The sequence below is a fragment of the Gadus morhua genome, chromosome 5 (genome assembly GCF_902167405.1).
Source record: "Gadus morhua chromosome 5, gadMor3.0, whole genome shotgun sequence".
In the NCBI taxonomy this organism is placed as follows: Eukaryota; Metazoa; Chordata; class Actinopteri; order Gadiformes; family Gadidae; genus Gadus; species Gadus morhua.
This window is the reverse complement of record NC_044052.1, coordinates 7075989-7099344: the sequence shown is the minus strand read 5'-3', so window position 1 is coordinate 7099344 and position 23356 is coordinate 7075989. Positions and strand designations below refer to the sequence as shown.

The following is a 23356-nucleotide window of genomic DNA, read 5'->3' as shown; positions in this document are numbered from 1 at the left end:
TCCAGAGATCTCCATCTTTGACCTGACACCTAACACTATAGTGACCACTAAGGAGTGTGATGAAAACCATTCATAATCCAAGATGCTCTGCTGTCAAGTGCCGCCAATTTACAACAAACGTGAAATCCGTGGATGCATAGGTGAGGAGACCGAGGCCTGAATCGCTTTAGTTAGTCATGAACCTCCCAGTTTAATATGTGAAGAGCCCAGCCAGATACCTAGTCTACAAAGGATATAAACACATTAACATTCCTAACACTGGCCTCTTGCCTCGTGGCCAGGCATCATTTCACATTTACGTGTCGTATGAAAACCAAAAGCTCCCGTTGTTAGAAATGTGTGACAAGGATGTGCAAAGGTTAATTTATCTTTAATTAGGGTACAAACATAGGCCTACCACATGTACTTGTGATTCTCATGAAAAGATAAGGTCCAACCCAATGGTGGAGAATAAAAAAAGCAACAACTCGATGCAGGCTCGTTTACTGCAAGGGTGGGAGTGCATGGCTGGGAGGTGGGGGATCGATGTTATTTGAAGAAATGAAAATGCAAGGAATAATGTTGCTTCCACTGTTGCGTGTTATAACTTATTTAATATCAGATCCAACCTTCATGCTCCACTGGGCTCCAGTGATAGCGTCAAGTTGCTGCCAGGAGATGGACTAAAAAGTTGTGTTTACACAACACAGCATCACAACGGTTTATGCATTGTAAGCATACCGGACCATCGTCGAGTAGGCCTATAGACGTACAGTGGAAAATGCAAGCGAAAATTAATACATCGCCAGCTATGTAGTGTTGAGCTCATTCGTGTGTGAGACCTTAAACCTACATCTATTGGCCCCTAAATTATATGGATAGGTTTACCTTGTGGCATGTGAGATATTTCATCCCATAGTCCAAGGGCGGAGGCAGGGGGATACGTGTTGTTTTTGTTGTTGCTCAGCGCTGGTTCACGGGCCTTCGGCAGAAAAGCCAAAGGGGAAATACTGCAGGAGGCAATTTGATCAGTCGATCCGACATTGCCAAACCCTGACTTTACTCTTTACAAATCAACTGTCCGCCCTGTGACATGCATGTAGGCGTTTCACAAAACACATGCACGCGCACACACACACACACACACACACACACACACACACACACACACACACACACACACACACACACACACACACACACACACACACACACACACACACACACACACACACACAGACCTCCTCTTAATTGGTGTACTAACAATCATAATTTACATATGAATCACTGCATCTGAATGCTTTTATCCCTCATGAACTTCTAGCTAATTGTCATAAAACCCCCATCCGTTGCACAATGGAGCCAGTATGGCTGAGCTGTGAGCAAATCAGCACATTCCCCCTAATCTGTATTCTACGGAATCATGCGTGTTCTTGCCTTGTGGCAAAGGTGTCCTTTCACATTTACGTGTCATATAAAGACCAAATGCTCCTGTTGTTAGAACTGTGTGATGAGGTGCAAAGGTTAATGGAGCTTTAATGAGGGGTCAAATGTAGGCCTATCACAAGTGCGTGTGAATCCGATGAAAAGATATCATCCGGCTTTGAACAGGAGGTCCAATCCAACAGTAGAGATTAAAAAAACTCAACACAGGCATAACAACGTACCCGACAGGTGAACTAAATGTTGTATTTGACATAGGTTGCACACGTCAAGACAAAGAGCAGTTCATGGGGTTGGGGGTCACAGCCCCATAAATATATATATCAAGATATTGCACGGCAATATCTTTATTAAGATAAGTGACAGAAACATAAATAGAGAGAATGATATGGAGAAAGTCAGAAAGAGAGATGGATAGGTCGATTTGTAGGATTAACGTTTCGGTTTTCTCGACAACCATATTTAGAACCCTCCAACAGTTTTGAAAATTATTGATGTTGCTCAAGAAGTCAAGGCAAGGCTAACATAAACAATACTATACAAATCTCTCTCTCTCTCTCTCTCTCTCTCTCTCTCTCTCTCTCTCTCTCTCTCTCTCTCTCTCTCTCTCTCTCTCTCTCTCTCTCTCTCTCTCTCTCTCTCTCTCTCTCTCTCTCTCTCTCTCTCTCTCTCTCTCTCTCTCTCTCCCTCTCTCTCTCTCTCTCTCTCTCTCTCTCTCTCTCTCTCTCTCTCTCTCTCTCTCTCTCTCTCTCTCTCTCTCTCTCTATGCTGACACTGCTCCAGGGCATTGAACTCACTCCTAAAAGGTTCAAAGCGAGGTAATCGTTGCCGGCGAGAGAACAACAGTGTAAGAAAGGTAACCATAAGGGTAACCTCACATGAGACCCCCCCCTCCCTCTCCTTCACCCTCCTCCTCTCCCAAATACATTCATTCGCTCACACGCACACAGACAATCACACACACAGTTTTACAATTGCAATTAGGGCAGAGTCAACCATGCAAGGTGACAGCCTCTCTGTCCAGCAGAGTAAGTCCAGTAGAGGTTGAATGTACTGCTCTAGCGTCCATACACCATGAGTATGTAATTCTGTGCGTATATTGCATCATACTCTTTGTGCATTGCATTGCATGGCACAATATATCAGAGATGATCAATAGTGTTAGGCATTAGAGTGGGTTTATTGACCTGGTCAATAAACTTGACCTAGAATATATTCTAGGTCAAGTCTTGGTAATGGTGTGTGGAGGCAGTGGTTGTCGTGTGAAGTTTGTTTTTGGAACGGGTCCGAGTATTACGCAGATACGAGCGACCCCACCACCCTGTGGTCCTCACACGTAGGGGATGTTTACTGCTGGCTGCAGTCGACCCTGTTTGGTTTGTGGTGTCAAAGGTCAAACAGGTTCTTCTGCTGATTTAAAGGAAGAGTTAAGCTAACAGGAAGTGAAACCGTAGGACGGTGTATGTACACACACACACACACACACCACACACAAACATACACACACACACACACAGGCGCACACGCACACACGAACGCATGCACTCAAACAAACTCAAACGCTGTGTGAACAGAGTGCGTTCAAACACCTGCCCGCTTCCATGGATGCAAATGGTCACATGCCCACACGTATGTAAACACAGAGACAGAAGTGTGTTTTCATTGGCTAACCTTCTTCAGTGTTTGGCCAGCCTCTTGGTGGCCTTTTGACAGGGGTTAATGTTGTGATCCGAGGCCGACGAGCCACCAGGCCTGTCTGTCACCTCTCATTTTTATCATTCATATCTTTTGGTCAGGAAGAAAAATATGAACCGATTAAGCCTACATGGAGGTCATGTTCGTTCCTGCTCGAGTAAAGGTTTAAGACCGGGCAAGTGACAAAAGGGGGGATTATACGTATATACCTTTGAGCCGTAAGTGGGGACCAAGATAAGAGCAGGCTGCACTCAGTAAATATCGGTATCCTAAGTGCCGGGGGGCCGTCTCAGGAACATAAGGGTGACAGATTGGGTCGAACCCGGACTGTGAAGGAGCCCTCGCAGGCAGGCTCCATCACAGTAAACAGGATCGGGAGGCTACTTAGGAGAGTACTTATTTCTCAACAGATTTCTCAACAGTGGGTATTTGTCACCGTTTGTTTCACACACCCACCCACCCACACACACACACACACTCCCTCTCACGCCACACTCACGCACACAAACTCACGCAAGTCGATATTCTATTTAGCAAGCTTGCATTAAGCTGTCTTCATCGAGTGGCTAATTCCTACGTTTTGCGTAAACGATCAAGCTTTGGTCGAAGCTAGTTGCATAGCCTCAGTCTCCTCGTTGTATGATTCTGATATCCAGGGATGTCCACTGATTTTAGTTTTGTGCGGGGGAACTGCTACCGTTTGTGTCTGTTTTTTATTTTGAATATATTTCAGTTTTTTTATATCTATTCATGGATCATAATTGGATTTAAGAGATGAGAGAGAGAGAGAGAGAGAGAGAGTGGGGGGGGGGGGGGGGGGGGGGGGGGGGGGGAGAGAGAGGGGGGAGGGGGGCGGGTCGGGTCAAGAGACAGTAAATCACAGACCACTTCAGTAGAGGCATGGTGTGCATGATGCGCTCCCATTGGCCAAGAACGAGGATTTCACCTCCAATGGGTGGGGGGGAGAAGGACACACATAAGGCAAACAAGAATGCAGACTAATGTCATGAAGAGGTCACCCCCCCCCCCTCCCTCCAGACATGGAGAAGTAGGGCGCCGTTGGTAGGGTTGTAATGTTTTTTGATTACCTTCGCCCCCCGTGGGGCATTTTAACCTTTCATTTTACTGATAATTACTGTTGTAAAGATATATTACAAGGTCAAAGAACTCACTTTTAAGACGTTAATTGGTTCGCATGGATGTCGGACTCACACTTTATCTCTGACAGTGGTCATAAACTTAGATGTGCCCAGCCAAAAACAAACCCAGTCAATGATTACAATACCACACAGACATGGTTGTTTCGGGAACCTCGAGTCACGCCTTTATCCTACGTGTGTTCGATGGAGGTTCAAGCCAGACCTGCTGAAGCCTGGCTTGGAACTCGAAAAATTTGCCGACCCTGGCGAAAGAAAAAATAAGTTAGCAATCAACTGACATAAATTGGGACATCAGCTGATATGACATGATGTGCAAGAGCCATGAAGATGTATCCATCACAACACTTCCTTCAAACAACACGTTGGTGTTTGAGTGAATTCAGTGAAACATTAAAGAGTTGTACAAATATTCATAATAGCTATAAAATAAACAATGAATGCATTTTGAGTAGTTTACCTTCATCTGTTTTGTTATTTCAAAGAAAGATGAGTATAATCTATAAAGGTCCAGGAATCCTGTGATACTGGCTTATAAATCCATATCTGTCACTTTATGACGTGATGGTCACATGGAGAAAATCTCCCTCTACGTTGGCTAATTGTGGTATTTTAGGTATGTTTTTCTGCAAATTAAACCATGTCCATTGCAAAACTTTCAGAAGAAGTAAATAAAGAAAACAGCAGCATGTTTCGAAGTAACATCGTTGTAGAAATCAAAGTGTTATTGCAACTGAACTGACCACTCTTGGTCAGTTCAGTTGACCAACTGAACTGAGCTCATCAAAGAGCTCAGTTCATAGAGCTCTGTCAAAGAGCTCTGTTCCCGTACTGCAGGGGTATGCATGGCCAACAAATGAACTGAAACTCCATTAATATTTTAAATACTAATGATATCATATCAGTGTTATCAGTAGAGCTGTTCTAATCTCTTTTATTTTGCATTGAATTACCTGGTAGGAAACTAACAAGCTCTATGTTATTAGCTTGATAAAGCAAATTGCAGACAAAGACATCTAGTCATTTCAAAACAATTGTTGATATGAAAAAGAAAACAATTTACCTGTGGTTGACTTCCAAAGAACAGCATTACAAATAATGTAGGCTAGCAAAACATTTGCTTGATTTGCCTGATTGGTGGTCTGTTAAACCTGATATTGGTTCATAAGGTTGATACTGTTTCCGCACAATTTAGGTCTTGATTATTTGGAAAAGTTTGGAATATTACAAGATGAACAAGTTCTAGCAGTTATGTTGTGCGTGGTCTGCACATCTGCACATGTTTCATTTAGTCACATTGTTTGGGGATACACTGGATACAGATTGATAGAAAATGACTTTTCACATACAATAATCAAGTAATCTGGGTAAGTAGTAAGTGCAGGATTTTGGACCAATTACACGAGGGGTTGTGGAATTGTGATCTAGTTTTCATATTTTCATGTGGGGATGCTTTAATAACATTTAGTTTGTTATAGTTTTTGCCATGTGTCTTCATACCATACCAACTTGTCTGTGATCTTTACTTACAATATTTTCCTATGCAATGGGGATCCATTGCACCTTGGATTTGTTGTTACACATCAAATTGTATTGTAGTGAATGAAACGCTTGATGTTATTGTTCAGTCGCATTCATCCACCACAGAATATTTTCGAAGGACGCTATTCGGAAAATACCGGAGCAGATATTCCTCTTCACAGGAAAATTATATAAATCAGTTGCATATACACTCTGGATTGTTCTTTTGCCTCAAAGAACTGTAGACCCTAGTGAAACCGGAACATAAGGAAGGCCTACAGCCGTCTGGTATTTGCCTCAGACTCAGCACGAGTCAGCACTATTCCTACAAGAAAAAATGGTCTGAGGGCGACTATAGGGTGTCTGCCAGACTGGTAATTTCCCACAATTTCTGCAATTATGACGTTTTTCAGATCAACTTTCAATGTCAAGGCAATCTGAGTACCTTCATGTATGCACCCAAATGTGCATGCACACACTCACACACCCATGCATGCACAAAGCATGCATTGCACACACGCACGCACGTACGCACGCACGCACGCACGCACGCACGCACGCACGCACGCACGCACGCACACACGCACACACACACACACACACACACACACACACACCTATCTGTTTTGAATCACAAATACTGGTAAAATAAAAAACAAGAACATACACTTCTTGGTAGAATTTTGTCTAAAACAGTTTCCTCATTCTTTGCTCCATCCACTCCCTATAGGCCCTCACCTTGACGCGAAGGGGAGGCTTTTACACGAAAGTGGAGGGCGGATTTCAACAAACACAGACACGCATGGCTGAGGCATTGAACGTCTGAGGCCACGCAGGCAGACTCAGAGACAGGGGTGCTGAGCACAAAGCAGGCCAATAAGTGCTTAGAAGAATGGCGGAAAATTTGTTCAGTTGAATGAGATTTGAATATCAACATCACAACTAACTGCTGAATCCATGCAGAAAGGGTAAAAAAGAATATATTTAAGATTTACTTATGGAGCATTTTGGTAAATAACTATAATAAAAGAGAGAAATTTTCTTATTTTAATAAAGAGGTTTTGCAGTGCACCAGGTTAGGAATCTAGGTTTCAATGATTCGTATTCATGAATAGGAGAGGAAGTTATAATGCATTAGGATTATTAGCTACGATTTAGGTGTGATGTTCAGACAGTTCCTTTATTGACAGGTCCCTTTTGGGAAACGGCAGCGTTGGTCCTCACTGGATTGTGACGAAACAGGTATTGCAGCCTCTGTAGTGAGATTTTAATCACACTAACCCTTTTGGAAGAAATGTCTTCAAGGAAGAAGAAAGTATCACTTTCTATATCATGTTCCTCAAATTTCTTTCAGTTCGCCACACCCTGTTTAGGCCTACTCATAGTACCAGAAAGCCCTTCTTCACTATCTTGAATCACGGTTGCAGTCATCGCCGAATGCTTTCCCAGATGGTCATCATCATGGTCATCATTTTATGTGAAGTAGGGCTTTTCTTAACATGCAGGTATCCGGGGTCATTGTACAACTAATGGTTAACATGGTTTCATTCAGTATTCACCAGTGGTTTAAAAAATGGACATAAAGTATGTGTGACATTATTTAATAAACATTCTAATGTATTATTACATGATATTAAAGATAAATGTCGCGTTGTTTTGGTGTATTTTCTTTTTCTCCTTGCGATAACTACTTAGTTTAGTGTAACAAGTACACCCTCTAGTGTTAAGTAAACCGAGTAACTGCTCATAGACGCTTCACAGAGGTGTCGCAGCAGGACAAACATATGTGCTACGCATTCTAATGAGGGTCTGCTGCTGTTACGAATGACAGTGCAACACATGAGGGCATTGAACCGACCAATAACAAGTCAGGAGTGGCGCTTGACCTTAATTAGGTCAAACTAATGCTCCTCCTGAGACGCATCAATTAAACCGAACTGATATTAACTCGCGCTGCTTTAGCGTATGTAACCCATCTACGCGCCTAAACCAATGGTTCTGTCACGTTAAAATTGTACCGGGGGCGAAAATTGTACCGGCCTACGTCATCGTTTGTTTACATCCTGACAACCTGCCCGGCAACAGACGACGCGATGCAGAAAACATGTTTCCAAACGACGAAATAACATAATACAGATAGCGGATCGCTATCTGTATTATGATAGATAGCGATAACAATTGTTTTTACTTTATATTTGTATTGTATTTAATTGTTTAATCGAAACAATAAAAAAAATTTGCCCGCGAAACGGGCGATCGCGTCAAATGACAAATGTTTTTCCCGCGAAACGGGCGATCGCGTCAAATGACGTAGGAGGGTTCTTGAAGCATAATACAGATAACGGATCGCTAGATAACACTTGTTTTTACTTTATATTTGTATTATATTGAATTGTTTAATCGAATTTAGCTAGTAAACAGTGTTTTAAGCAGGTTTCATAGTCTAGAATGTTCAAGAACCTTCCTACGTGATTTGACGCGTCATTTGACGCGATCGCCCGTTTTGCGGGCAATTTTTTTTATTGTTTCGATTAAACAATTAAATACAATACAAATATAAAGTAAAAACAAGTGTTATCGCTATCTATCATAATACAGATAGCGATCCGCTATCTGTATTATGTTATTTCGTTGTTTGGAAACATGTTTTCTGCATCGCGTCGTCTGTTGCCGGGCAGGTTGTCAGGTTGTCAGGATGTAAACAAACGATGACGTAGGCCGGTACAATTTTCGCCCCCGGTACAATTTTAACGTGACAGTTCCCCTATGCAAAAATGCAGATTTTCTACGCCTCTTAACGCGCGTAACGCTTTCAGTGTGGCCGTACATTTATACTAGTAGGGAGAGACCGGGGATAGTTGTAACGCCACCATTTCCACCAATCAGGGATTAGATATGAGCCATGTGACAGTTTCAGTCTAGTAACTTTTTTTTATTTTAATGTTTGTTTTCTAGTACTTTTACCGTTGTAGATAAAGTTGTATGAGTTATATCAGGTCTAATTATAGTTTCTCTAGTAAAGAATGGTGTATCTCTCCCTTGCTAATGTCAAAGCACCATGCCAATACAGCTAGTTTAGTAATGGATGACAGGGCGGGGTAGGTTGTAAAACGCATGATTTGAAAGTGTGACCACCATCCCCTTGCATACAAAGTTGTTACCAGAGAAGATGTTGAAGATGTCGCCCTGTTCTTAAAAAACAACAACTGTTTACAAAGTATAAACGTTATGGTTTTTTTTTGTTCATAACATTAAAATGATCTTTATTATTATCTATAGGTGCGTTTCCATCCCCCTAATTTAATGCGAACTTTGAAGTATCGAATCAGTAAACGGTGATGGAAACAATGATCAAAATCCTCTAATTCGCAAAAAAGTTTATCCGCTCGCTTGAGGTGGTTTTTGAGAATTGCGAAACAGAGTAAATTCGCAAAATGGGAGATGGAAACAGATTTTGCGAATCAACTGTGACGTAGCGAACTTTGAACACACAGGACTTTCCGATTTCCGCATAACGACCGGCCATAGCAACCATGATAGCAACCCTGCCGACATCAACGTGTAACGTCATCACCCTATTCCGCTCCAACCACTTGATGGAAACGCACCTAATTCGAATTACTTTTTTGCGAACTTTCTAAAGATTCGCATCACCTTTTAGATGGAAACGCAGCTTATGTGAAGAATGGTTATAGGATTCTATTTTTTCTGTATACATACAGTAACTGGATGTAGCCTACCATTTTTCATGTATAGGCATACAGATGTGTGTGGCATCATGCCTTTGCCAATGTAACACACACATGCACACACACGCGCACACATTCACAGACAGGATGCATATGTCTTCATTCACAATACAGTTTAAGAATATTTTGTTTGGTGAATCTATTTTCAAACCCTGTTGTTTATACTTATCATTAAATCGGCATATCAAATGGAGTCCCATTGTTTTTTTGCATTTTGTCTACCTGTTACAACCTACCTCAGTAGGTGTTACAACCTACCCAGGTGGTGGGGTAGGTTGTAACAAAGGTATACATTGTATTTGTCATAATCTCACAAATTCTGTGATATAGTTGAGGAGATTTTAATGGTTGCCACTTGTAATTGACAAATGTGGGTACTTTGCCTAAAAGGTCCAGAACTGTAGCTTTAAACGAAAATGTAGTTTTAGGTGCTGAAGAAAAATGTGTTACAACCATACCCGGTCTCCCCTACTACTTCTGCACTGATATTTACTTTACTCCTACCACAATATGATATCCGCAATAGAATCAGAATGAAAAAGTTGGTTGTAATTATTTTATTAATATACAGAAATTATAAACAGTTTCCAAAGTAACTCTCTTTGTTCAACACAGAGTCACACTCCACCCATTTTGCCCAAGCACTTTCATACAGAGTTATATTGGTTTTCTTAAAAGCAATATTCTCCTCTAGTTTCTCAAGACTTACATATACGTACACAGTGAGCGTATTTGAACTTCTGAATAGATACATGAATCTACCTACGTATATGAAACGTATAGTCAGCTAACAGTTATATTTTATATAATATTTTTGGTTTCTTTGTTGAAGTCAACCTAATTATTATGATGGTTTGATACTCAACTTTTGGATCACTGTGTTTGAAGACATAGCAGATGGGCCAACGTATATCAACACACGCTATACAACACACTTGTCATTTGACATTAGTAGAAATAAAATAAAATAGTAATCTAAATATTACATTAGTCTTGTTTTTAAATAAACAAAAATGTTCAATGCAACAACAAATATGGCGCAATCACAAGGTAACACAAAACGCTCTCCCAATAGAATAATCAGCATTTGTTTTGTTCAATAATTTTAAGGTTGTTTAATTGTTTTGGGTTAATCTAACCAAAAACAATTGAAACCTTACAATAATCATTGAGTTATTTTCTTCCTCATTTGTAAAATGTACAGATTATCTTAAATTGCAACCAACCCACCGGGGCTACCTTTGCTAAGAATGAATGCACAACAATGTATGCACGGTGTCCACGATTGTAAAACACTTTGGATTAAAGTGTCCCCAATCTACAAAATGGCATGTAATTATCTTTATTTATATTTGAAATGAAACGCCTTACTGATGTTGTGACTGAGACGTGAACTTGCCGATGTTATTCTTAATATAAATAAATACAATTGGCAGTTCTGTATAAGGCTGTGGTCGGCAGGTTCTGCAAAGACTTTTATTTTCCACAAACCACTAACCCACCGAACAGCGTGGAGGGAAATAAACATGTTGAGCTAATGTTGTTTGCCACAGATAATCTCAATCTCAGGCCATTGTTTGCCAGGTAGATAACGATAGGCTACACACCAGAATAAAAAACGCAGGTCTTAAAATTAGGCAGGCATTGAATTCATCTTGTTGCAACGGCATCCACCCTGGGCCAAGAAAATGACTCAACATATAATTGGCCGACACTATTTATGCCGGAAATAAGTGAGTGATCATTTTTGGGCACCATGTTTGTCTCGATTTATAGTTGTACTAGTAATTATAACATCAACATGAATTGATTGGCGTCTGAGACTTACATTTTAGATGTTTCAGATAGTTTTTATTGAAATTGATATGATATTTTAAAAGAAGTTAAGGAAATGGGCGAAATCCGGCTAATTTTTCTGAAAATCCTCAATATCTGGGGATAATGTGTTTAGTTTCCTCCAATCATGTCATTGTTCAACCGCCCACTCCCCCCCCCCCCCCCCCCTCCTTCTCTACAAGCTCCTTCTATGCCTGCTTGTCTAGATCTACAGCTCTATAGATCCGTCAGCGCTTCTTCAGATCTTTAGACCAGCACATTCTGCTACTCCAGCAAAACAACGGAACCAAAAAAAATAAATAAATCATATCACCAGAACAGAGCCCAGTCCAATCAAGGGGGGGTCACACTTCAGTCATCTAACTTCTGCATCTTCACAGGCTCCGCCTCCTCCTGCTCCACCTGCGTGTCGGGGTTCTCGTTGTCGGGGGGGTCCGTCTCCTCCACGCCGCTGCGTCGGCGCCACCAGCCGTTGAGGAAGCCGTGGAGCCGCTCAAGGATGTCGATGGTGTGGTTGATGACCAGCGCCAGCCAGGCCAGGCCGAAGAAGATCCAGGAGGCCATGATGAAGCTGTACCACTCGGGGTACGCCTGCTCCGGGTTACTGTCTGCCATTAGAACATTAGAGGGTGCTACGTGTTAGCGCTCCACTGGCCATGTCCTTAAGGAGTCGCTGGGTGTTGAGGGGGGGGGGGGGGGGGGGGGGGGGGGGGGGGGGGGGGTAGCATTAATGCCCGAAGCACATTAACTGGACCTCAAAACCCTGACCAGTAACAAGACTGCAGTCAGTGTGTTCCGGTGATTGAGTGTGTTAGGTTAAGGAGCAGGTAACCTAGACCTGGTACCTGCTCCTTAACCTAGTACCCGCTCCTTAACCTAGTACCCGCTCCTTAACCTAGTACCCGCTCCTTAACCTGGTACCTGCTCCTTAACACAGTATCTGCTCCTTAACACAGTATCTACTCCTTAACACAATACCAGCTCTTTAACTCGTACTGTGGTAGAAATTAACCTTACATTCTATGTTAAACTATGATTAGTATTAGGCCTACATATCATATATATACTTTAATGGTGGAGAAGAGCTGATCACCTCTAACCTAGATGTTGTGTGCCGTGTGACACCAGTGAGTGGGTCCAGGATATTCTCACCTGATGGGCCATGTGATACATCAGTCAGAGAGTCCAGTCTACTCCCATATTGATGTACTCTCTGAAGACAATGCTTACATTCACACATGTGCATCATCTCTGTTTGTATAAGGATAATATATGTTCTAAGGTCACATTGGGATTCAGAAGACATAGGAGTATGCTGACATCCACACAGTATGACCCTGATGGGAAATTCTATATTTGATGAAAGTCCAACTTTGTATTGTGTAAAATTCGGGGATATAAGGAGCTGTCTGGGATTCATTCAGTAGTGTGTATTCGCGAATACCATTCAGCTTTGTTGTCTCTCGTTTGCGGGTGGCAATAAACTCTCCATCTATACTTGACCTGGACTCCCCGATTCCTCTTGCTTTTTAGCTAGTTGAAGTGAATTAGATAAGTTGTTATTAGAAATCCCACAACATTACCTTCTCCATAATGCCCCGATTAAGCAATCACTCTAATTTACTTTGTGTCAATTCTTAATGACCTCTTGGTAATTTGCCCAAATATATTGTGTACCCAAATTTATTTGTTGTAAATTAAACCAGCAGCCACTGGTCTATCAGTCTCTATCTGCACTGACCTGTGTTGGATTGGTTTCCATATCATTTGCTTAGGGTTTGCACAACACAACAGAGCTGAATGGCATTTGGTATGTGACATTCAAATCATCATTCAGATCTGCTTCCATGCAAAGAAATTGGCGCCTCCGGTGGGCAGTGGAAAGATATTAGATCGGGCCCTTCAACTTGTGCAGTGAATCTGTTGTCAGCTATAGGCTTAAAGGAAAACCAAACCACAACACCACATTGGTGTGCATTAGACGACTACATCACTAGTCTTCTAATTGGCTGATGGTTACCGGTACCTGCTGATTAAGCATACGGGAGGCGGCAAACCCCACAATTATGAAAAAGATTGAACAAATTATTCCAAAGACAGGATGAGGGGGTTTGGTTCTCCTTTAAGGACAAATATAAATGTGTGTTATTTGTGCATAGGCCAAGGGTTGTCCATCTGATTCTAGAGATGACATCACCAGGGGGCGGGGCCAGTATGCCAGGACGGCCTGCCGCTGTACCTGCGACGTAGTCCCCGAACCCGATGGTGCTGAGGGTGATGAAGCAGTAGTAGATGGCCTGGGAGTAGCTCCAGCCCTCGTGGCCCTTGAACACGACCATGGGCACCACGAAGAACAGCACCACCCCGCACAGGTAGGACACCAGGTGGACCAAGAAGCGAGAACACCTCTGGAAGCAGTCGGAGACGGGGGGAAGAGGGGGTCGGACCACGGGGAGGTTAAACCAGGAGAGGTGGTTAAGGGGGTTCTCACCGACAGGACAACAGAGACCCACTTCCCCATGATCAATTATGTAATTGGGTTAGTGTATTGATGTGCTCTCTATGCAAATACAAACAGTATCATACATATGTCTTAACCCTACGTGTGTGTGTGTGTGTGTGTGTGTGTGTGTGTGTGTGTGTGTGTGTGTGTGTGTGTGTGTGTGTGTGTGTGCGTGCGTGCGTGCGTGCGTGCGTGCGTGCGTGCGTGCGTGCGTGCGTGCGTGCGTGCGTGCGTGCGTGCGTGCGTGCGTGCGTGCGTGCGTGCGTGTGTATGTTTGTGTGTGTGTGTGTGTGTGTGTGTGCACATGCTTGTGGGCATGTGTGTTCGTGTGCATATGTATGTGCACATGCTTGTGGGCGTGTGTGTGTGTGTGTGTGCGTGCGTGTGTGTGTGCGTGTGTGTGCGTGTGCGTAGCATCCTAACCGGATGCGTGGTCTTTCCCTGCAGGAAGTCACAGATGTTCCTCTCTATGGTCAGCATGTACTTGCCCACCCTGTTGAGGACCACAATGTTTAGGGGGATCCCGAACAGAGCGAAGAAAACACAGAAGATCTGACCGACGGTCGTTTTGGGGCTGATGTTGCCGTAGCCTGGAGATGACAAAATAAATCAGGGTTTACTATAATCCAAATTGCATCATATCTCAAAAGGAGTGTCTCTTTAACCAAAGCATGATGACCCAGTTACTCTTATACCTTCATGGACCTTTTATTTTATGTATGATGTTCATTTTCGCCTGAAGTGAAAGCCTCAAAGTAGGAGCATGCAGTGGTAAAAGGCTTATCAATACAACTAACAAGACATCCGTCTTGTTAGACATGGTTTCTCTTGATGAGATGATGCAAATGCGGGCTACTTGTGAACTGTGCCATGTGATATGTTAGGGAAATAAATATGAGCCAGTAAAAGCCCACCACGTTAGCATTGTGTCTGTGTGTCTGTGCGTGCGCGCATGTGTGTGTGTGTGTGTGTGTGTGTGTGTGTGCGATACAATGTAAAGAAAAAAATAAAGATCAACTGACCTATAGTAGTAACAACTGTGGCAGCAAAGACCGCTGAGCTGGTGAATTTCCAAAAGCCGTCAGAGGTCTGGTTGCCTTTAATACTCAGGCCAGCCTTAGAAGCATCTTGTAGTACCTGGAATATAAACACGTACAAACTCTATTAAAATACAGTTTAGAAAGGACTCACTAATCGAATATTATTTATTACTTTTTGAGCACTGCTATGCCTGTGAGCGTGATAGTGGCTAGTGGTTGGTGGTTTGGTTGCATTCATCAGTTTAGTCAATTGTTTTCCGCCCTTTGAGATCTCTTGGCCATTTCTGATGGTATATAGAAATAGTGAGAATGGTGATTAACTAAAACTACATGCCTGTCAGTGCTTTTCTCCAACAACATTTCGTTGTTATTCTGTAACAATGACAAATAAAAACTGAACTGAACTGTGAGATTTCTAATTAATGGCATGTAGAATGAACTGAAATCAAGCGGAACGGAATTGGCTGAAATATAATATAATATCCATAAGAAGGTGTTAATTAGTGTGTAATCGCCTGAAGATCAGAATGATGTATTTGTTCCCATAATATCGACATATGGAGGTGGTCCTCGTCCACAGAGCCCGCCATGTTGTGCATCTGCAACCTCAACAAACGTACACACCTTTAATATCTTAATTCCTGTACCCTGGATTAATATAATGTTCATCACTTGTTGATTAACAACATCTCCTTATAGTCATTCTTGAAATATCTATATATTTCAGGAATTAAATATCTTTATCTATGTATAAAAAGCAGAGGTAAATAATAACTAGACTTCGCTTTGGTCTCGTATTATGCAAAATTCTAAGACTTTCTGAAACGAGCATCAACTTGGTCACAAGCAGCAGTGTTCCGAACTATAATTTGCTCAGTCACACACACAATAAAAGCTTGTTTAAGTCACGAGATGACCCTGATATGATAGGTTCATCTGGACACAAGTGGGGAGTGGAATCACAGCCATCAGGACGAGACACACCTTTAGAGGGCAGGTGCTGAAACTATCCGTGGTATAAAAGTGTTGGGTCCATCCTGAATGTGGCATGCACCTCAGAAATACTGACAGTGGACGGTTGAGGACAAAATGTACCCTGGTTATGCAAGACTTTTTGTTCAGCTGCATATGACACAAGTTGCAGAACTGAAAATAAACATATCTTTTATTTTATTCCAACGATTTTGAAATCAACATGTTTAAATGTTAAAACATCTAACAATATTTACAGGCTTATTTTGTTTTCAACTTCATTCTGCATTCTAATTCAGTTAAATGAAAGTGATCATTTTACTAAAGTTGACATTGAATACACAGCATGATCTTGTTTATTTAACTTCCTGGGCAGAGGAGATGATTCTGTTTGTGTGTCAGCAGAGTGGTGAGTGGTGATAAATGCATGTGTATGTATATATGACTAAGCGGGGAGGGAGGAGACGTCATTCAGTTCAGTTTGGCCACCTCATGGCTTGTTGGCTCATGCTGCTGTAATTTGAAGATATGTAACGTCTCCCCATTCCAACCTAACAATCAAATTAAGATCATAACTTGTCTTTATCCTCATTATTTTCTTTCTGCCCTTATAGTTTCTGCCATATACTGTATACGTCTTAACTGATTTTCAGGCATTCAGGCTCATAACAACAAAACCAAGTTTAATAATTAATAATTTAATATGAAGACATATATCTTGTAATGGTGCATTCTGCATAATTAAGTTGTGTCACGTGAAACAGACTTTGCAGTAATGTTATATAATATTCATAAGTATGTTTTAGTTAGTGTTAAGTACCATGAAATTAAGAATCGTGTTTTCATTGTAATAAACCCTTTGTATCTACATAGAGGGTTCTTTTAAATTAGTCCATTGTTGCTATTTTACTTGTTGGCTATGACGTTTTACACAGTAAATAACTAAATGTAAATCTAGCATGGAACTTTATCCCTTGAACCTTGGCTACTGGATGCGGTAGTAGACGATGTCATCATTTTGGAAGTACCTATTGCTACCTGACAGGCCAGATCGGGCCACCATAGCTTCTCCTACATCCGTAAACCGTGGATTCAAGGAAGGTGGGCGGGGTCAGGGTTTAATTGGTTGCGATCTGTAACCCCCTACCGCTAGATAACAATTAATCCTACACCATTCACCTTGATGCCTACGTTTAGATCATAGGGTTTTGAGAGAATGGGACTTTTTAGTTTTAATGGCAGAACTATGTTTGATCAAGATCCTGTCCGGGATGGATCCGACTGGTCCATTTACTCAGGCTTCCAAGCAGCCTACTTTACATGTTGTAAATTTCCATCTAGTAGCCTTGTCATGTTTGAAGAAACACAGCGAGAAAACGAAATAAACATACAAAAACCACCATGTCTTTTAATCATCGTGATGTTCCAAAGGCTACAACCAGCACCTTTAATTATTAAAATACATGATTCAATTAATAGAATTTGTTTATCCAAACTTAATATGTTGAACTAATTAATGTTAACTGTTGTGTGGTTGGCAGCAACCATCATCAGAAACAGTTTCAGTACACCTTTCCTGGACCTTAACTTTAAAATGTCCCCTCCGCCCCTCCCTAGTCCGTGATCCACCACTGCAGGTCGTTTACCCTCAAGTGGTCCTGAGTTTGAGGCAGTTTAAGTAACACACAAAGGACCACGTCGATGTACACCGTGCAATTCTACAACCAGTAGACTACCGACATGTGCGCCAAATCACAGGGTTCCTCAGTCGAGGGGCGACTCACCGCAATCACCGCGTCCATGCCGTCCGAGTTCAGACACTGGTACGTCTTGAGCACCTGCTGTTTCCGTGCCAATATAGCGCTGATGTCCTCCCTGCCAAGGTTCCCCTCTAGCTTCCAGAAGACCACGCCGCCCGTTAACACGTACGCCCCGTACACGGCCCCCAGCAGCAGGATGGAGGGCACCCGGGCCAGGGCGAAGATCTCCACCAGCCCCATAGTCGACGCCGTTGAAGAGGCTTGGGAAAGAAGGGTGACAAAAGTGGGACTCTCTTGGTTCCAACCCTGGGTCAAAGGTTCTGGGCACCGGTGGCAGAGATGAGCGTCCAGGGAGTGACCAGGCCTCGGCGTCTTCTTCTTTGCAAGGCGCCACAGGCAAATTAATTTCCTCTCGCACTCCTCCTGGCTATCATGCAAATATCCCCAGGCAAAATAAAAACACAGCACAACAGAGAGAAGCAGCGCACCGGTCAGCCGCGGTCAAATCCTCAGACCACACTCAGCAAGATCACAATCACCGGAACACACTGACTGCAGTCTTGTTACTGGTCAGGGTTTTGAGTTCCAGTTAATGTGCTTCGGGCGTTAATGCAGGACCCTCTTGATGTCACGGGCCATTTTGAGGTCTGTGATTCCTAAGTCATGATGAGTTCTGAAAGCAAGAGTGTGCTTATTATATGTGACGCAGAACAGGAGAATAGCAATATTACATATGAGTGATAGACACAGATAGCCAGCAGAAAACCACCTTTTCCTAAAAGGTCAATTCAAATTTTATGTTGGATAAATTAAACTGTGAATCATAATCTCAAGGGTTTTAGTTTCAGACAAGCGGACGGAATGGCCACAGGGTGCCTCAGTGAGTTGTAATGTGGTGCGTGGTGGCCAGCTGTGTGAAACGAGAGTGATGGTCATTGATTGAAACCACCTTTACACCAGAGAGGAACTGCACACTCTGTGCTCTCAGGTCCAATTGCCCCCATCATCTTATATTAATGTGTTTGCTTTAGATAGCTCTTCATGCTCAATTTCAATGGAGTTTTGCCAATCGGTACACAAACAGAGATGTGGAAATACAGACGCACACACACACACACACACACACACACCAAAATGTATCTAGTGACGTTACACGATGACAATAACAATTCCTTATTAAGGCCCAGAATGCTCACTTGTGTCAGTAGAATTTAACTCATTGGTAAAATCAACACTCGCAAAATAGTCAAATGGAACGCTAGATTGTTCTTGTGCTGCATACACCCAAACTGTACAGAGAAACCACACAGCAGGTACAATGGATAAAATGTTGGTAACAATCTGTTCGTTCTCTTCTTCATGTCCCCCCCCCTCCTCCTTCCCCCCTTCCCTCCCAGTTTATGTATTTCAGTCATTCTCCATCCCGGTGAGACAGTCGTCGTGTAAAACCTAAATCAGATCTTGGGCTCTTAGGTCCTCTGGCCCAGCTCCTCCTCCAGTTTGCCGGAGGACCCGTCCTCCACCCCCCCCGGCGGTCTCCTGAGGCCCGGGCGCGTCAGCACGATGGCGCTCTCCATCAGCTTGGCGCCGATGCTGAGGACCAGGGCCAGCCACGCCAGGGCAAAGATGATCCACACCCCGGCCAGGCTCCGGTACACGGTGATGTAGTGCTTGTCCGGATCCGTCCCTGAAAAGGCACTTTTTGTTAGTATTCAATATCACTGAGGTGAACTTTTAATTGAGGGCTTTGAGGGCTGCAATTCGTCAGCCTCATAGCATAATTGCCTCAGTCATATTTTAAGGTTCATCTTGTATTTACAGTCAGAAATGACTGAGGCAGATAGTGATTATGGAATGTGAAAAGCACTCTGATTGGCTTAGGATACAGCCAATGAGACACAGTGAACCAGCAGCGATAGGAGGGCAGAGTTAGGTTAGATAGAACGATTTGGCCACAACATGAGGCAATTATGCTATGAGACTAACGCACACCACATGTTCCTATTATCGTCCGCCATACTGTAAGGCATGAAGAGGGCATACTGCGCCTTTGCGGAGAAAATGTGAACAAACAATGTGCTCTTCACTCACCCACGACGTAATCGCCGAAGCCGATGGTGCTGAGGGTGATGAAGGCGTAGTAGAAGCCCTCGCCATAAGACCAGTCCTCCACGTAACTGAACAACAGCGGAGGGATGACCAGAAACAGCAGGCTGCCCGACGCCACGAACAGACCCACGGCTAGGACCTCCACCGCCTGCTACAGGGGGGGGGCACCGGTAGAAAACCAGAGGGGGGGAGGACCTCCAGGTGTCACAGGCAGGTGACCTCATGAAGATGAATCGTTTCAAACCTCACGAAACCACATGAGCTTATAAAAGGCAGGTTCAGTAGTTATGGGCCTGTTATGTAACAGTGCTGCTACTCTTACGAACCAGTGTACCAAGGCACTCTTACAAAAAAGGAGCAGGCACATAGGAACTGTTATGTGCAACAGATGTGCTCTTCCAAACATGACACGGCTGTAAAAAGGGTCTATTGGGATAGTCATACTAGCTAGGTGGCCTTCTTCTTGAGCTTTTCTCCTTCCTTATCTACAGGGTTGCTTTAGTAAGTGTTTACTTTGCATAAGGGCGTGTTGTTTGAAGTCAATTTCAACATGAACCTGTGAAGCTCCAATGGCCCTTTGCCACTTGGAGCCCCATGGCATAGCAGCAGATGGGAGGGCGAGGGCTCAGTACCTTATGGGGAACCAGAGAGAGCATGCCTCTCTCCAGCCGTCCCAGGTGGATGGTGAGGCACTTTCCCAGCTGGTTGAGGAACACCAGGTTGAGGGGTATCCCACACAAGGCGTAGAAAACACAGAACACCTGGCCGGACACAGTGCTCGGGGACAAATTACCATAGCCTGGGAAACGGGAGGCGCTACGGCATTAGCATTAGCATACTAGCTTACTACATCAAAACCAATGGTCGATTGAAACATGACAAAGAACTATGTCCCAAACTGTTGTGTCTACCTTGTTGTTTTAATATCAAGTAATTAAATTTCATTTTAACTAATTACATTTCTTATTTATACATCATGACATCTTAATCTATAAATACAAAAAGGGAATATAGCACAAATTTATAGATAGAGTAACACACCTATAGTTGTGACCACTGTGCCAGCAAAAAAGAAGGAACTGCTGAAATCCCAGTTACTGGGGTTGGTTGAGTTGCCAGATGGATTCACACCCTTTTCCCATGCATCCAAAATGACCTACAAAAAAGAATACAAAAATGGAAGCCTTCTCTTCAAGACATTTATTTACTGATTTAGTGGTTTATATTTCCTATAAAAATTAACTGCCAACTACCTTTAACGGTCCAGTTCGATCGGAGGCCACTTCAAATCAATAATCATTGATCAAACTTTTGCCGCATCATTTGTTGCAATATACTCAACAGTATTGAATTGATCGTTCATGTTCCCTTTATCTCGCTAATGAGAAACAAACATAAGCCGAAGTTTCCATGTAGTCGTAGCCAAGTGCCCTAAGGTACTCATAACCATCCAATGATTATCATACCAAGCACACTACTGTTCTATGTGAATGCTAACGGTTATTTACATATTAGTTATTATTATAAATTATGTTACATATTGTTTTAACACTCTAATGAGGCTACATATTCATGTCAAGAATTGATAACCAACAAAACCAAATAATAGCAGATTGTATGATTTAATTGTGAACCTGAAAGCGGATTGTAAACTTGTAATTTCTCTAAAAATCCTATATTCACCAAAAAAACACAAACGGGATCACAACCTGCACAAACTTCTCCAGTGCTGGGCCGTCCAGGCAGGTGTAGTTGGCCAGGAAGTTGAGCTTCTCCAGCTGGAAGTGGTTGCGGTTGTTGCTCTCCGCCTCGCGCTCCAGGATCTGGAAGATGGTGGCACCGACCAGCAGGTAGGAGAAGTGCACAAGAACCAGCAGCCCTGTCCAGCTCACCTTACCCCCAGCCTCCTGGAACCTCGCCATGGACGCCACCTCCCTACCCGCCCACCGCCCCCCCGCTCGTCTTCACCGAGGCGACCGTACGATATCTGCTCCAAAGATTGGATCTGGATGAGACGCGGTCATGGAGGTCACAAAGTCCTGGTCGAAGGCGTGCGGTCCTCCATAGTGCTGTCCATGCAGGGGTCTGCCATGACGCTAGATCAAGTCTTTTAAAGTGCGGGGACAATGACTGGACAGACCCATACATGTATTGACGAGTTGATTGATTTCAGTTTTTCGAGGAAATAAGCTAAACGTCGGTGTGATCCTAACTGGAGAGTGCTCCGAGTGTCCTCCCTACCGTGATTGGCCAAAGAGGAAAGTTGCAGGGGTTTGGTCATTGATTAACGGGTTGCTTTGGCAACGATGGAGCAGGCGTTCCATCCCCATCAGGGTGACATCCCCTTACAAATGAACCCCCTGCCCCCTACACACCCACACCCACCTCCCCGCCTGTAAACAGAGACAAGGGAACAGTGGTAGCTTCCAGGCCGCAGAACATAAGTTAATGTTTACCCTGATGCTTGTGGTGGCTGAGGCATGCATGATTGCGGAATGCCCATTATGTGTGCGCTTGCGCGTGCGTGCCTGTGTGTGTGTGTGTGTTTGAGTGACAAGAGACTCAGATTGTCACTCACATGTGACAGGTTGGTAAACTGACAATGCCCCAACAAGTGGCTGAGGGACCAACTCAAAAAGTAAAAGAATAAGATTAAACTTTACTTTAGTGTCCTGTTAACAGTGTTAACACGCTGTGCTGTGTAATAAGCAATTTGATTTAAAAATGCAAGCACTATTATAAGGTGATATCATTTGTATACAATTTGCATCATCAAATATCTATAATAATTTCTTATTACTATCTATAAAACTATTACTAACTAGTCAGGTAGGCAACCTATGTTATTAATGGGGGCAAATGTGACCACCGTCCTAAGAAGCAGGCTACAGTATATCTTCCACTGAGGAAACTCCTCAGCCTCATGCAAATCTCCCAGCTCTTGTGATCTCTCAAGCAAATGGATGCAGACGCATGCAAACAGGGTTGCTTTGGCCTTCCACATTTCGTCAGGACATCATTACTCCTGTCGTTTGTGATGCAGTGAAGGCTCTGTATCGCAACACACAACACAATTTGAGAGCGAGAGGGTGTTTATAGCATTAACGGCAGCAGGTTTTAATTGTTTGTCTGGAAACATTGCTTCGTTAAAATGCTGCAGAATTTAAGAGATACATGGCTTTTTTATCTAGGAATGTAGCTACTCTTTTGGTATCAATCTGCAAAGATATGATCATTTGCTGTTTGGCATTCAGTTCTAGTGAAGTTGATTTGAACATTACATTCCCTTTCCATCCTCACATAAGCCCTGTGTTTTGAGGTGTCAATTCCTCTGGGCACACCCTCATGGGTCAGGTGCATTGAAAGTCGCTTACGGAAGTGAATTTGTTGTAGATAAATCGACTGTATCGCCGAGACCCAAATGCTGCCTTGTATATCTGCATGGGATTTAGGTCTGAAGGACCTTAAAGCCAGCAACATGACACCAGTTGGTTTACTCTTTCCTTTGACCTTAAGACGGCAAGATACAGTACATTAAACTGACACTTGAACCCATCTTGACGACATAGGATGCCATTCATGCGGGTAGGCA

The 23356-nt window shown here is 43.1% G+C and overlaps 2 protein-coding genes across 3 annotated transcripts; both read right to left on the bottom strand.

Moving 5' to 3' along the window:
• Positions 1-11544: 11544 nt before the first annotated feature.
• On the bottom strand, positions 11545-17919 carry LOC115544309 (potassium channel subfamily K member 17-like). Its single transcript, XM_030357186.1, has 5 exons — positions 17680-17919; positions 14906-15020; positions 14307-14473; positions 13620-13788; positions 11545-11988 (listed from the first exon to the last, which is right to left on the bottom strand). Exons 1-5 carry the CDS (start codon positions 17893-17895, stop codon positions 11732-11734), a joined length of 924 nt encoding a protein of 307 aa, XP_030213046.1. The 5' UTR covers positions 17896-17919; the 3' UTR covers positions 11545-11731.
• On the bottom strand, positions 17278-22064 carry LOC115544308 (potassium channel subfamily K member 16-like). Of its 2 annotated transcripts, none has more exons than XM_030357185.1 (5): positions 21474-22064; positions 20806-20920; positions 20397-20563; positions 19747-19912; positions 17278-19342 (listed from the first exon to the last, which is right to left on the bottom strand). In XM_030357185.1, the coding sequence occupies exons 1-5, from the start codon at positions 21684-21686 to the stop codon at positions 19125-19127; spliced, it is 879 nt and encodes a 292-aa protein (XP_030213045.1). In that variant the 5' UTR covers positions 21687-22064; the 3' UTR covers positions 17278-19124. The 2 variants fall into 2 exon arrangements, with proteins under 2 accessions (XP_030213045.1, XP_030213044.1); XM_030357184.1 differs by having other exon boundaries at positions 19747-19915; positions 21474-22062.
• Positions 22065-23356: the final 1292 nt, after the last annotated feature.

Coding starts and splice junctions, on each gene's coding strand:
- LOC115544309 (XM_030357186.1), bottom strand. CDS start 17,895: ATGGGGCTGGTGGAGATCTTCGCCCTGGCCCGGGTGCCCTCCATCCTG. Junction 14,474..14,905: donor CACAGTTGTTACTACTATAG/GTCAGTTGATCT, acceptor TGTCATCTCCAG/GCTACGGCAACATCAGCCCC. Junction 13,789..14,306: donor AGGGAAAGACCACGCATCCG/GTTAGGATGCTA, acceptor GACTGCTTCCAG/AGGTGTTCTCGCTTCTTGGT.
- LOC115544308 (XM_030357184.1), bottom strand. CDS start 21,686: ATGGCGAGGTTCCAGGAGGCTGGGGGTAAGGTGAGCTGGACAGGGCTG. Junction 19,916..20,396: donor TCTCTCTGGTTCCCCATAAG/GTACTGAGCCCT, acceptor CCCCCCCTGTAG/CAGGCGGTGGAGGTCCTAGC. Junction 19,343..19,746: donor CTTCGGCGATTACGTCGTGG/GTGAGTGAAGAG, acceptor GTGCCTTTTCAG/GGACGGATCCGGACAAGCAC.